General features: G+C 37.0%; 1 protein-coding gene across 8 annotated transcripts in view; it reads left to right on the forward strand.

Moving 5' to 3' along the window:
• Positions 1 to 12,160, forward strand: part of LOC136829436 (uncharacterized) — a 387,116-nt gene that overhangs the window by 24,460 nt on the left and 350,496 nt on the right. For 2 of the 8 annotated variants that reach the window (XM_067088058.1, XM_067088059.1), the window contains exon 2: positions 703 to 1,026. The exons of 1 other annotated variant lie outside the window; for it this stretch is intronic. In XM_067088058.1, the coding sequence (XP_066944159.1) occupies positions 960 to 1,026 (67 nt within the window). In that variant the 5' untranslated portion in view covers positions 703 to 959. 5 more of the 8 variants (XM_067088062.1, XM_067088060.1, XM_067088063.1 and 2 more) reach the window with 3 other exon arrangements.

The raw sequence follows: 12,160 nt of genomic DNA on the forward strand, positions 1-12,160 counted from the left end.
TGATTGTATTCTTGGCAAACTAGGAAACACGGTTTGCTTCCGCCTGTCAGTTATTTGTACGCTGGAGACTCAACGCTATGTCGTCGTAAACTTCCTGTTGAGCATGTAAACTAAGATATGCACTAAAGAATAATATAAGATAAAATCCAGTAACGGCAAACAGTTTTCAGTGATTTTGGTGCAGTGAAAAGCAGTAATAAATGAAGGGTGCATTGTAGTGAAGCACTTTTCCAATTCATTTAGTTAAGTATTAACTTTCATGCACCAACATATACAAACACACTACCACGCACAAACAAATGCTACACAATCATCCACACAAATTGTATCAGTTGTCACCAAGCAAGATATTAACGGAAGTCAGGCATTCTCTCTCTCTCTCTCTCTCTCTCTCTCTCTCTCTCTCTCTCTCTCTCTCTCTCTCTCTCTCATGACGTTCTTTGTAACAAAGAAATTCCTAATATCTTTCTGGTGCCTAAATTAAACAAAGTTAAGATAATCTTATTTCGTTGTTTATTTGTCTTACAAATAAGTATACAATGAAGCAAGAGCGCTATGAAATATATCCATTATTCTTGTAGCTCTGTTTGTACTGTAAAGAATAATGTCATGTTCTTGAAGTGCTAATTTGCTTTCCCTTTAATTTCACAAGCAGTCTAAAGAATAGCCCCAACTAATTCGCTTGTTTCCAAACTACCTCAGAAGCATAAATGAAAATATAAATGATATTATTCCAACACATCACGAGCAAAACTTGACACGTTCCACCACTTACAGACAGCGCCCAGTGCATGCAGGCCCCGTTATGCTCACGTATAATCCATTCGATGGCAAATATATAACACATTTTATCTGCAGTTATTGGCGGTCAAACTTTGCGTAAGAACGTGCTTCGTCTCCTAACCCAGAGCAAGGATCAAACTTTATTCCCATAAAAGGAGTGATATGCTGTCGTTAAAATGGGCGGAGCATTCTCGTTCTTATTCATAGGGATGCTATGGCTTCTGGCTCACCAAGCGGCCGAGGGTAAGTAATCATGTGTCGTTCTTCAGGGCAGAAACTGTTGTACATCGCGTGAGTATGATGTGCGCGTCTCGATACGTGCCATGGAGTTCGTTCGGCAGAAAGGTGGGCAGTAGAATTGTGATGGCGGTGTTCCGCCCAGTTTATGGAATTGTTTTATGTGATAGTAAAGCGCTCGGGGATTGCGTATGAAAACAGAAAGGCAATTTCGGTAGTATCGATAAGTTGTTTCATTGAAATGGAGATAGTTCTACGATAAGTAGAATATGAATTATTTTGTTCTATGAAAACTAGACTACAAAGCCAGTGGTGGGGCACTTCCAACCATTCACTGGTTAAGATGTGAAAGACAATGAAAAGGAGCAGGTGGCTGGACAGCAAGGTGGAAGAAAGTGAGGGAATGGAGGTAAAGTAAAAGGCCAAAAAGTCGTGGGTGCAGCTAGGGCCGAAGGGACACTGCAATCAGAATTTAGTAATGCCCACAGTGGGCCATATGAGGTACACTGATGAACTACCCCCCCCCCTTACGGGCTATGAATTATTAGTGAGGTATTGTAGTTACTGGTGAATGCAAATGAGACGCATCTAAACTCGTCCCTTATGTTATAATGAGAATTAGGAGCCAAAAAGATTATTGATTTATTCCACTTAACATTCGTTTAAAAAATCACACTAATTAACAAAAATACCCTTTATAGCCATTCATGAAGCATAGAACGTCAAAACATAACGGATCGAAAATGCATTCAAACCGAATGGGCGCTGAAATAAAAAGTATACAGCCATATCTGAAATTTAAATGTAATCTCTCGTCATGCATTGTTGCCATTTGCTTATAAAAGAACTATTTTGTTTCGAAATCAGATAAAAAAAATGTCACAAAACCGCGGGACTTTATTTCCCTGTGTCCGTTCGCGCTCTGGTCACCCTTTTCCTCCTCCCTCCCTCCCTCCCTCCCTCCCTCCCTGCCTACCTCCCCCTCGCGGCCACAAATTTTATTTTTTGGTCATTTTACGGTCTCTGCATTTTGTACATAGTTTTGGCATGCTTCTGATGGCGCGCGGAAAATGTTAGTTTGTTCGTATAATGGAGTCCATGAATCGAATGCAAACTAGGTTCATCATCAGTATCATAACTGGATGCTGAAAGAGTAAGAGAACTCATTTTAAAAGGATCCTATACAACGTTTTATTTTCTCTCCTTTAGAGAAGTAATCGAGTTTTTCACACTGTCATGTCTCAATAAAAAAAAAAATCCTTTTCGTTGTAGACTCAAACTATTTCTCATCTTTCTGTACAAGTGTGGAGTTGCTTCGGTAGAACTTTCGTCTGGTTTTCTTCTAATGCGTTGACATACTTTATTTACTTAGAAAACTTCCGAAGTTTGGCTGTTTGTTTTGGAGTCGCTCTAACGTTAGGGATTTTTGTGCTCTGATCTTTTTGAGATTTGAAATAATTATTTATCTTTGCGGCGTGCTGAGTCTGTTAATGCTCCTAATATGTTGAAAATGTTGTGTACAGACGCAAAGGTTTGGAGAAGTCTGGAGGTTCTCATAGGTTTCCTATCCTTTTCCCACCGTTCTATATGTATGTACATACACACACACACACACATATGTGTATATATATATATATATATATATATATATATATATATATATATATATATATGTATATATAAAGTTGATTTTCTCTTTTCTTGACACTTGTTAAGAAGCTTGGGATATTTGCTTTTTTCCAGCAAAGATCTGTATATGTTAAGAGGATTGAATCCAGGGACAATATACTTACATATATACACACACATGCAGACACACGCGTATATATATATATATATATATATATATAAATATATATATATATATATATATATACATATGTGTATATATGTATATATGTATGTATGTATGTATGTATGTATGTATGTATGTGTATGTGCATGCATATGCTCATATTTTTGAAACAGAAAAATGTTTGAACTTCTCAAAACTGAATGTGACATTTGGTCTGCATTCAGTCTGCCTTCCAGGATGCTAACACTTAGGATCCACGAAATAATCCTTGACCTTAAATAAGGCTGCAGCATCAGGGTAAGAAAAACGTCCCCCAAAATTTTCAAGCACAAGGGAAAAGACAACTGACAAAAACTTCGTTACCCAGAAAATCAAACTAGAAAACATTTGACGCTCTTTGCAGCTCAAACACGCATGCTGGCGTTCCTCTTTTCTTCTCAGAAGTGATTTTTCTCGACTTCTTGGGTAGTAATAAGATTTTAGATCCGGAATTATGTGCTCAGCCTAAGTTCCAAAAATAATCTTTTGGTGTATACGGAAAGTATTTGCATTATAATGTTCTCGAGCATGGGAATAATTCTGCGAATTTGTAGAAGTTTGAATTTTCCCTTGCCTATTGTCCCGTTCTCTGCTTACCTTACAGAGATAAGAGTCCTCCTGCCATGTTAGTTTTCTGTAAAAGAAAAGTATTGTGCCGGCTTTGTCTGTCCGTCCGCACTTTATTCTGTCCGCAGTTTTTTCTGTCCGCCCTCAGATCTTAAAAACTACTGAGGCCAGAGGGCTGCAGATTGGTATGTTGATCATCCACCCTCTAATCGTTAAACATACCAAATTGCAGCCCTCTAGCCTCAGTAGTTTTGATTTTATTTAAGGTTAAAGTTAGCCATAATCGTGCTTCTGGCAACGATATAGGATATGCCACCATCGGGCCGTGATTCAAGTTTCATGGGCCGCGGGTCATACAGTATTATACCGAGAAGAAACTTCGGTACATTTTTTACTTGTTTATTATAAGTAACTGATTTTGTTTTTCACTTAAGATTTTCATTTCTTTTTCAATTTCTTCCATTGATTAGTCGTAACAATTCTGTTGGAGAAAGTTGAAAAAGCAGTATGTCACTAATGTCAGACTGACGCGGTCTTTATTCAGGCATTGTGTTTATTTATTTATCTTTTTGTCGAAACTTTGATCTGCTGATCTATGAAATCAGTTAATGGCTATTAATCTCTCACAGCATGAACTTCAATGTTAGAAATTTTGGTGCAAGTTTTCTTGACTATAATTTAGAAAATGATCAATTATTTCATCGGTCTTTCATTTGACTCATTTCTATCCTGAACGGCAGTTACCAACCAATGCAATTACTGTAGGCGAAAAATAACAGGCTTTATTTTTATTACTCAAGGTCAGCAATTAATAGAATAATAAGGTTTCAGTTTATTCAATGTCAGAACTCAAGGACTATTTCAGTTTCTAATCCAGAGTTACTGTATGGTAACTTTATTGAAGATATGAAACGACACTAGCTTTATAAATGTACCTAAAGATAATGTCAGAATAGCTTTATAAATGCACCTTAAGATGATTTCAGATTAGCTTTATAAATGTACCCAAATATTATTTTATAAATATACTGATTAGCTTTATAAATGTACCCAAAGGTAATTTCAGAGTAGCTTTATAAATATACCTAAAGATAATTTCAGAATAGCTTTATAAATGTTCCCAAAGATAATTTCTGATTAGCTTTATAAATGTACCCAAAGATAATTTCTGATTAGCTTTATAAATGTACCCAAAAATAATTTCAGAATGAGGCTGCAAAACCAGGCAGGGTGCCGAAACACATAAATGTACTGATAAAACAGTTTCTGCACACAAAAATACACGAATATTCAAATGTACACACAGAATAAATAGCTTTATAAATGTACCCAAGATAATTTCAGAATAGATCTAGAAATGTAGCTAAAGATAATTTCAGAATAACTTTATAAATGTACTGCAAATGGCTTAGTACCATGCTACTGTGTTTTCCTGACAATAAACTGTCTTTCTGTTTTAACTCGTGAAAACGGAAAGCAAGATAACAGTTGCAAAATCTGTAGCTCTCTATAAAGATAGAGTACCTCCTATATGTAGTACATGTATATACATAAAGTACGATCATACTGATTATTCATAAATCGCGAGCACTAATAATGTCACTGGGCAAAATGACTGACAGAAGAAAGCGAAAGTTTGTTTGAATAAGCAGAATTCAGGAGGAAAATATGTTGCGACAATATTTCTCCCCTACGAGCCTTCAAATCTCGGTGTAAGAATGTGACAGATATTTCATTTGCTAAAACCTAAACCATCCAGGATCTTTATGCAACAGAACGAAGAGTGGCGTAGATTCTTTTCGAAGCCTAAATGGTCGAAAAAGCCGTATAATATGTGGCGAGTAATGCAATTAGCGTCTAATGTACAGTTCTAATCCCGGAGGATGCCGGCGATAATCTCATCAGGGAGGTTAATACACATTTCCAGTCCATTACGTTATTGTTTCTTAATGAGGTTAATTTTTTGCAGCTACTAACGCCAAAAGCTGGCGCGAATTGGCCGTATTAGCGAATGGAGAGCGAACCGGAAAGAAGATGAGGGCAGTATACGCTTGCAAATGAAATTATCTCCCCAATTCAAACGAAAAAGAAGCGCTTCTGAAGTATAGCTGTTTTGCGAGGAATTCAGTCTGCGCAGTCGTTTACAGCCTTATCTTTTAATATTTGGGGACCGCTAGGCCAGGCTTGGCGGGGATAAGTATGTTTCTTTGCTAAAAGTTGCAAAGGAACTTGATACATCCTAAACTAACCTTCCCTTGACCTAACCCAACGTAAGGCGTTTTGCCCCTGAATTGGCTGTGACCCCCCCCCCCCCGGCCCCATTACTGCCCCCTCGTCCATTCTGCAAAGATTTCCGATATTTTCGGCCGTTTCTGAGATAGTTTATACGCCTCGATCTGCACGTAGCCGAATATTTGGAATAGAATTCGACTGTTGTAATTTCAGAGGAATCTTTCATTTTCGTTATGTTGATTTGACCAGTTTTTTTTATTCCTTATTGTATTTTTTATTTTCTTCATTGTTTGTTTGTTTCCCCACCGTAAATAATCTAAAGTCATGGCGTAAGATTCTGCGGATATATTATCAGGACTGAGGAAACGAAATTTAGCACGGGTTCCATGGAGCCATTTTCCCCGAGGAATTGTAGATCTTGCTCCACTTTCAATAAATTCCATTTTCTGCTCGTCAATTCGATTCGCATTTGGGTGGTGCCACCAGATAGAACTCAAGCTCAGTATTCGTTTTCTAAAATGAAACCACTGTTTCTCTCTCTCTCTCTCTCTCTCTTTCTCTCTCTCTCTCTCTCTCTCTGTAACAGTCTTCGTTTTCTCTTTCGTCGGCGGCGTATGTAAGGCCTTATTAGTAAAACAAAAAACCTACATTTTAAAGTTTAAAACCTTCTCCATTTACTTTAGGGACTAAGTTGTCTTGTTAATTATTTCTTGATCTTGATGTTTTCGAGGGCCAGACCCTGAGATTATCTTGATTATTTAGCAAGGCCCTTGTTAATGACATACGTAAAACTCATGGCAAAAATTCCTTTGCATAGTTCAGTCACGCATTTTCAAGATCTTATTACCAAATTTGAATCGTCCTGTAGGTATGTAATATCAATATTCACCTACAGATTTTCTTACCTTCCTCTAAGTTCAATAAAATGAAAGATTGTCGTTCAAATCCTTGAAAAAATATCGCTTATGCATCGGTTTTACAAGACTTTGTAGATCTTTGTTTGCACAGTGAGAATTTCGCCCTCTTACAAGGCTGAACTTTAAGTAATTCATTATTTTATGTAATGCTATCACACAGTCGTCCTGATAATGCTGCAGCATGCAAATAAATGTTCTACTGTGATTCCTTATTCCTTAGAATCCCGAGAAGCCAATGGAAATTACCGAGTACCCAAGCAAAGTATCATATGTAAGAGAGTTCATATTTTAAAAGATCCCAACGTTTTCGTCGCAGTAAGGATTGTCAGAACAATTTTGGAGCAATGATCTTTATAAATAAGATGCAAATGTTGAACTCAAAGTACCGTGGAGTAATGACGTCAATAATTTCATCACTAAACGTCAGTAGTTGATTAACTAAAAATTTTCCATCAGAATACAAAAACACAAATGCATACAGGTTTTAATTAAATTCCTTGTGATTTCACTGGCCTCCTGAAAACAGATCGCAGCAAGACTAATGCAGTTATGTTCTTTTATGCCGTCAATACTGTAGGTTTTCATTCGTGTGTCCTCCGCGCGAATACAATTTCGTTAATACAATCTGCATGAGATTAAAAGAAAGTTCTCTGATTTTATTTTCACCCAGCAAACGTCGCTTTTACCATAAATTTTTTTTTTTTAGAAAGGAGTGAAAAAGAACGTAGAGAGAGAGAGAGAGAGAGAGAGAGAGAGAGAGAGAGAGAGAGAGAGAGAGAGAGAGAGAGAGAGAGAGAGAGAATATGTAATTCACCTTGGACAGCGTTAAAGGTTGATCCTCACAATTCGTATGTTCACATTTAAACCAGAATACGATTAAAAAAGGCTTCTGTTCCAAAGCGTAATTAAGAGAAATGACAAATAAACTCTATAGGAGAGAATGAAAACCGGCTCTTTCGAAAACTATAGATAGAGCCAAAAGGCAAAATGTCTGGAAAAAGAAAATACGTTAACCATTGTCTCGTAATCCGATTGTCTCTTTTTAACATTAGTTCAGATTTTATTCCAGGTTTTATTTCTGCTTTATTCTGTGTGGGAATCGTGGGACAGTTTCATGATGATAGTTTGTCGTTTTATTTCGATGTTGTTTTTTAATGTTTCACTTTTTTTATTTTTAGATTAAGCTTTACAGTACCAGAGTAGACTTGCAAAACTTGTAGGTGAATATTGCTATATTTTTGGTAATATAGCGGGGAGGCAAACAACGTCTGTATCTTTGGAGACTTGTAGTTCATATTCCACGTTACCTATTGGCTGAGTGGCTCGCATTTCTATATGCATGGCAAAGGAAACGATTAAGAAAATAAGGAATTCTTTTCACTAAACACTAATCATTCTTATTTTTTAACACTTGGAGATTAGAAAGATCTTCTACCAGTTATGAACGAGTTAGGAGAGGCTAGCATTAGCCCAGCACTGACTTTATGATAACTCTTCATTGACTTGGGTAAATTCAAGGCTGCTGACAGACTTAACACTATTGATTGTTAAATAAACATTGTATTGTAGGGTCCCACACGGACCCACACACCGTCCATCTTACCTAGCCAGCTAATCTCCTCACAACGAGCACCTTTGCTCGCCAAGCGCACGCATACAAGAAGCAGCAGATGTCACGCATCCTATGTACATGTATTCTCGTTCATATTATTGTTATGTTAAATGTATCATTCTTAGCGCAAGCGTTACAATGTCAGCATTCCAGCTATATGTATCATAACTTCATTCGTGTCTTGTACGAGTATATTGATTTATGTGCATCTTTCCATCCTCCAACAAACACATTTGGTTGTAACTCTGACCTCTGTTTTGTTCGCCTTGTGCCGGGCACTACATTTCCGCTCGCAAGAGCTTTTGACCAGTCTGTTTGTTGTTTGAATAACTTTACGGACTGCTCTGTGAGCAAGAGCCCGTGCTGGCATAAAGCCAGCTCAATCAATAACAACATTTGAGTGAATCAGTAAGTTTGTAGACGCGGCCTCTTACTCACTCCTTTGCTACAGTATTTCTTAGTTTAATCTTCCATTTTAGGTAATCATAAATATAAGAGCGCAATGGGGCCGAAGACTGAGTAGTAAGGATACCACAGACCTAATTTCCCGTTGAAATGTATGTTTGACATAAGATTTTTGAAATGGACAAATTGACCTGTTTAGAGTGTATAAAGCTTGTCGATTAGAGTGTTTTACATTTACATTAAAATGTAAATTCTAGGAAAAATACTGTTTGGAAATCATTATGAGAGGCTTGTGTTGTATAACTATTCATCATTGAGAATAATTCGTTCCGCAAAGGTAACTTTTTTTTCAGTTATTCCGCGATTATTAAAGAGCTGCGCTTCAGATTCAGTATACAACTAAGAGAGTTTTAGAACCAACAATATGATCTACATAAAATGTTGCCTGTAACATTTAGAAGTTAATTAAGAAGCCTAAATATTAGATTCATTATTCATGTGTCTAGTACTCATGTAATGGGTAAACGACAATAAAAAAAAGTAATCGAAAATTTATTTACTACAGTTTTTCCCCTTATTCGCTGCTGAAATCCATGTTTAATTCTCTCTGATGCGACGCCAGACAACTTGAGCAGTAAGAACCACGCCCGAGTTTTGCCTCTGTTTGTTGGGAAAATTATCCATCATTAACTTGATGCGTTCGGAATGCATTATGTAAATTGACGCAAATATACCTTGTGATCACAGTGGGATCTGTTTTGCAAAGTTTACATTTTTCATAGCCTCTGAGAATTTGACATTCGGAGATTATAGTTGCCAAAAAAGAAAAATGGGAAATATTGTCAATATTTCCTTTTTATCTTTCAACGCTCTCTTTACCAGCTTGCGTTTAACCAGTGTCTTTGTGCTATTGAATTACATGACGTTTGGCTTGCCAAAAATGACCTTGCCTTATCCGTTGACCATTCTTTGGTTATAGACTCAAGTAGCTGACGTTGATATACAAGCGCCCGCTAAGGGAAATCGTGAAAAAAAAAAATTATACCAACGAAATAACAAAAAAATTCTTATTCACTACGCTCGACCCCAAAACATTTATAAAAAAAAAGTAAAAAATGCGCCGAAGTTTCTTCGGCGATGAAACTTCCAACCACGGCCCATATAACTTTTAGCCGCGGCCCATGAAACATTCAGCCACGGCCCGGTGGTGGCCTGTGTTGTTGGCACCTATAGCGGTACCAGACGTACGATTATGGCTAACTTTAATCTTAAATAGAAAAAAAACTACCGAGGCTAGAGGGCTGCAATTTGGTATGTTTGATGATTGGAGGGTGGAAGATCAGCATACCAATTTGCAGCCCTCTAACCTCAGTAGTTTTTTAAGATCTGAGGGCGGACAGAAAAAGAGCGGACAGAAAAAAGTGCGGACGGACAGACAAAGCCGGCACAATAGTTTTCTTTGCAGAAAACTAAAAACTATGTAGCCTTTGTGATTCACATAGGAAACATTCATCTTCCCTTGAATAGACTTACTCTTATACACGTACATATGCAATGCATCAGCTTTGAAGGGATGGGTTATTCACATACGGCGAAGTAAAATGAATTGCGTTGCCAAGAGATTCTGAAATAGTTCTGCAAGCAAGAGGAACAAGAATTCTGGGCAAAGGACGTTTGCATGTAAACAGAATCCTAATCTCGTACACGACTCGGAGTAAAATTTAATTGAGACTCGATATTTATTTGGTTCCATTCCTGCACTGATGTGTCTGTTATTCTCAAAACTGTTCTTAGGTCTTTTATATTGTTTTACCTACGATCAGGAAATATTTATGGAGTAACTAAATAGAGAAGGAAGGGGGAAAGGAGGTATACCCTCCACACACAAGCACAAAGTAACGTGCGAGACGGGGACCACACTTTCCGGAGGGATAATTGGAGGTTAAGGGAGACGAAGCAGTTCCAATATCCCTTGTGATAAAATGAGATTCCTTATTCATAACCTCTGCCCTGAGGTTAGGAATAAATTTCACATGATGTATAGTCGGGACTACAAATTGAAATCCGATTTAGTCGGCGCCATCGTCAGCAGTGATAAATAATGGCTTCAGAAATTGGAAAGGCCACCAGATCTTTTTACTATTTTCTTTTTCTTTCTTTTTTTGAAGTGGGTATCCGGACGATCCGAAAAGACCGGTGAAAAAGATAAAGGAACGTGACGAACGGGAAGTGAAATGACTTTCAATATTCTTAGCAATCTCTCGGGAGACTTGCTCTGCACTCTGTTTGATATCCTCTTTGGGTTATAATGCCAGGTTTTCCGATTATTGAAAGTCCACTCTCCTTCATTCTGATGGAAATAGTAATGGAAGATCAAATGAGGGACAGGTTTAATTCCGCCCTGGAAAAAAAGCGCCGTTCTTTTGGGGGTAGAATGTTGCAAAGTGACTCAAATTAAAGATGAGATATTTTACTCGTAAACACACTGGCTTGACAAGCTTCAGTATGATCGTATCAGGATATCTTGTAGCTGATCTCATAAAGACATCGAAAGTATTTGTTACTTGTTGGTCACTTGGTTTTCGTAATGAAATGCTTGAAGGTTGTTTATCTAGTTTGCTTAATAATAAAGGTATTTTGCTGTATACTTTTCAACACTCAGATTTTAATTTCGTAGGGCTACAGATTTTCTTCTTCATTTCAGGAAGTTATTTCATCAAATTCATCTTGTTTAGTGAATGAAACACGTCTTTGCACATTGTCTACAAATCTATGTATTTTATATCTTTAGGAAATAGTCTGGAAGTATATTTAATTCGATAAAAACAAATTTGAAAGGACATTCCCATATTGTTTTATGATGTGAATTAAAAAAAATATACATATGATGCTTTGAAATTTTATAATTTGACAGCAGTGAGAAAGGATTATGAAAATTATATTGCCAAATAATTTTTTTTCATAAGAACGTTGAAATGTGTTTATATTCAGCATTCAAGAAAGTTTATTAAAAGAACGGCAAGGATAGTCAATTCAACAAAATTTGCTTTGTTATTAAAGCAAATTTAACCGAAAATTGAGAAATGATTATGGAATATATACCACTGTAACTTTGTCGTATAATACTTTATGCTCAGTATTGCAGGCCAAGATTTTAGCAAAAAAAAAAAAAATAAATAAATAAATAAAAAATTAAAACATAGTTTGCAATAGAGGACACCAAGATTATTCACAAAATCTAACTCTAGGTATGCAGTAAGATACAAATAACTGAAACGAGAGCAAATAAGAATCAAGCATGAAAGCGAACTACTTCCTCCTCTGCCTCTTAAGGTTTTATTGCAGCTGATCAACTCTGGGAAAAAACGAATTTCCTTCTCGGAATCCCAAGAGAGGAATTGTTCCTTATTTTATGGCCTTACAGCGTTTCCTCTCCACTCACGACCAAGGAATGGCATCTTTGTTGGGGGAGCAGCCGGGGCGGGGGAGCGGATTGGGGGTGTGAATCCTTTCATTACTAATCAGGCAGACTTAATTATCATGAAGGCAGTTAACTAGTGTTCTTTGATGAAT

The sequence above is a fragment of the Macrobrachium rosenbergii genome, chromosome 44 (assembly GCF_040412425.1).
Source record: "Macrobrachium rosenbergii isolate ZJJX-2024 chromosome 44, ASM4041242v1, whole genome shotgun sequence".
Classification (NCBI taxonomy): Eukaryota; Metazoa; Arthropoda; class Malacostraca; order Decapoda; family Palaemonidae; genus Macrobrachium; species Macrobrachium rosenbergii.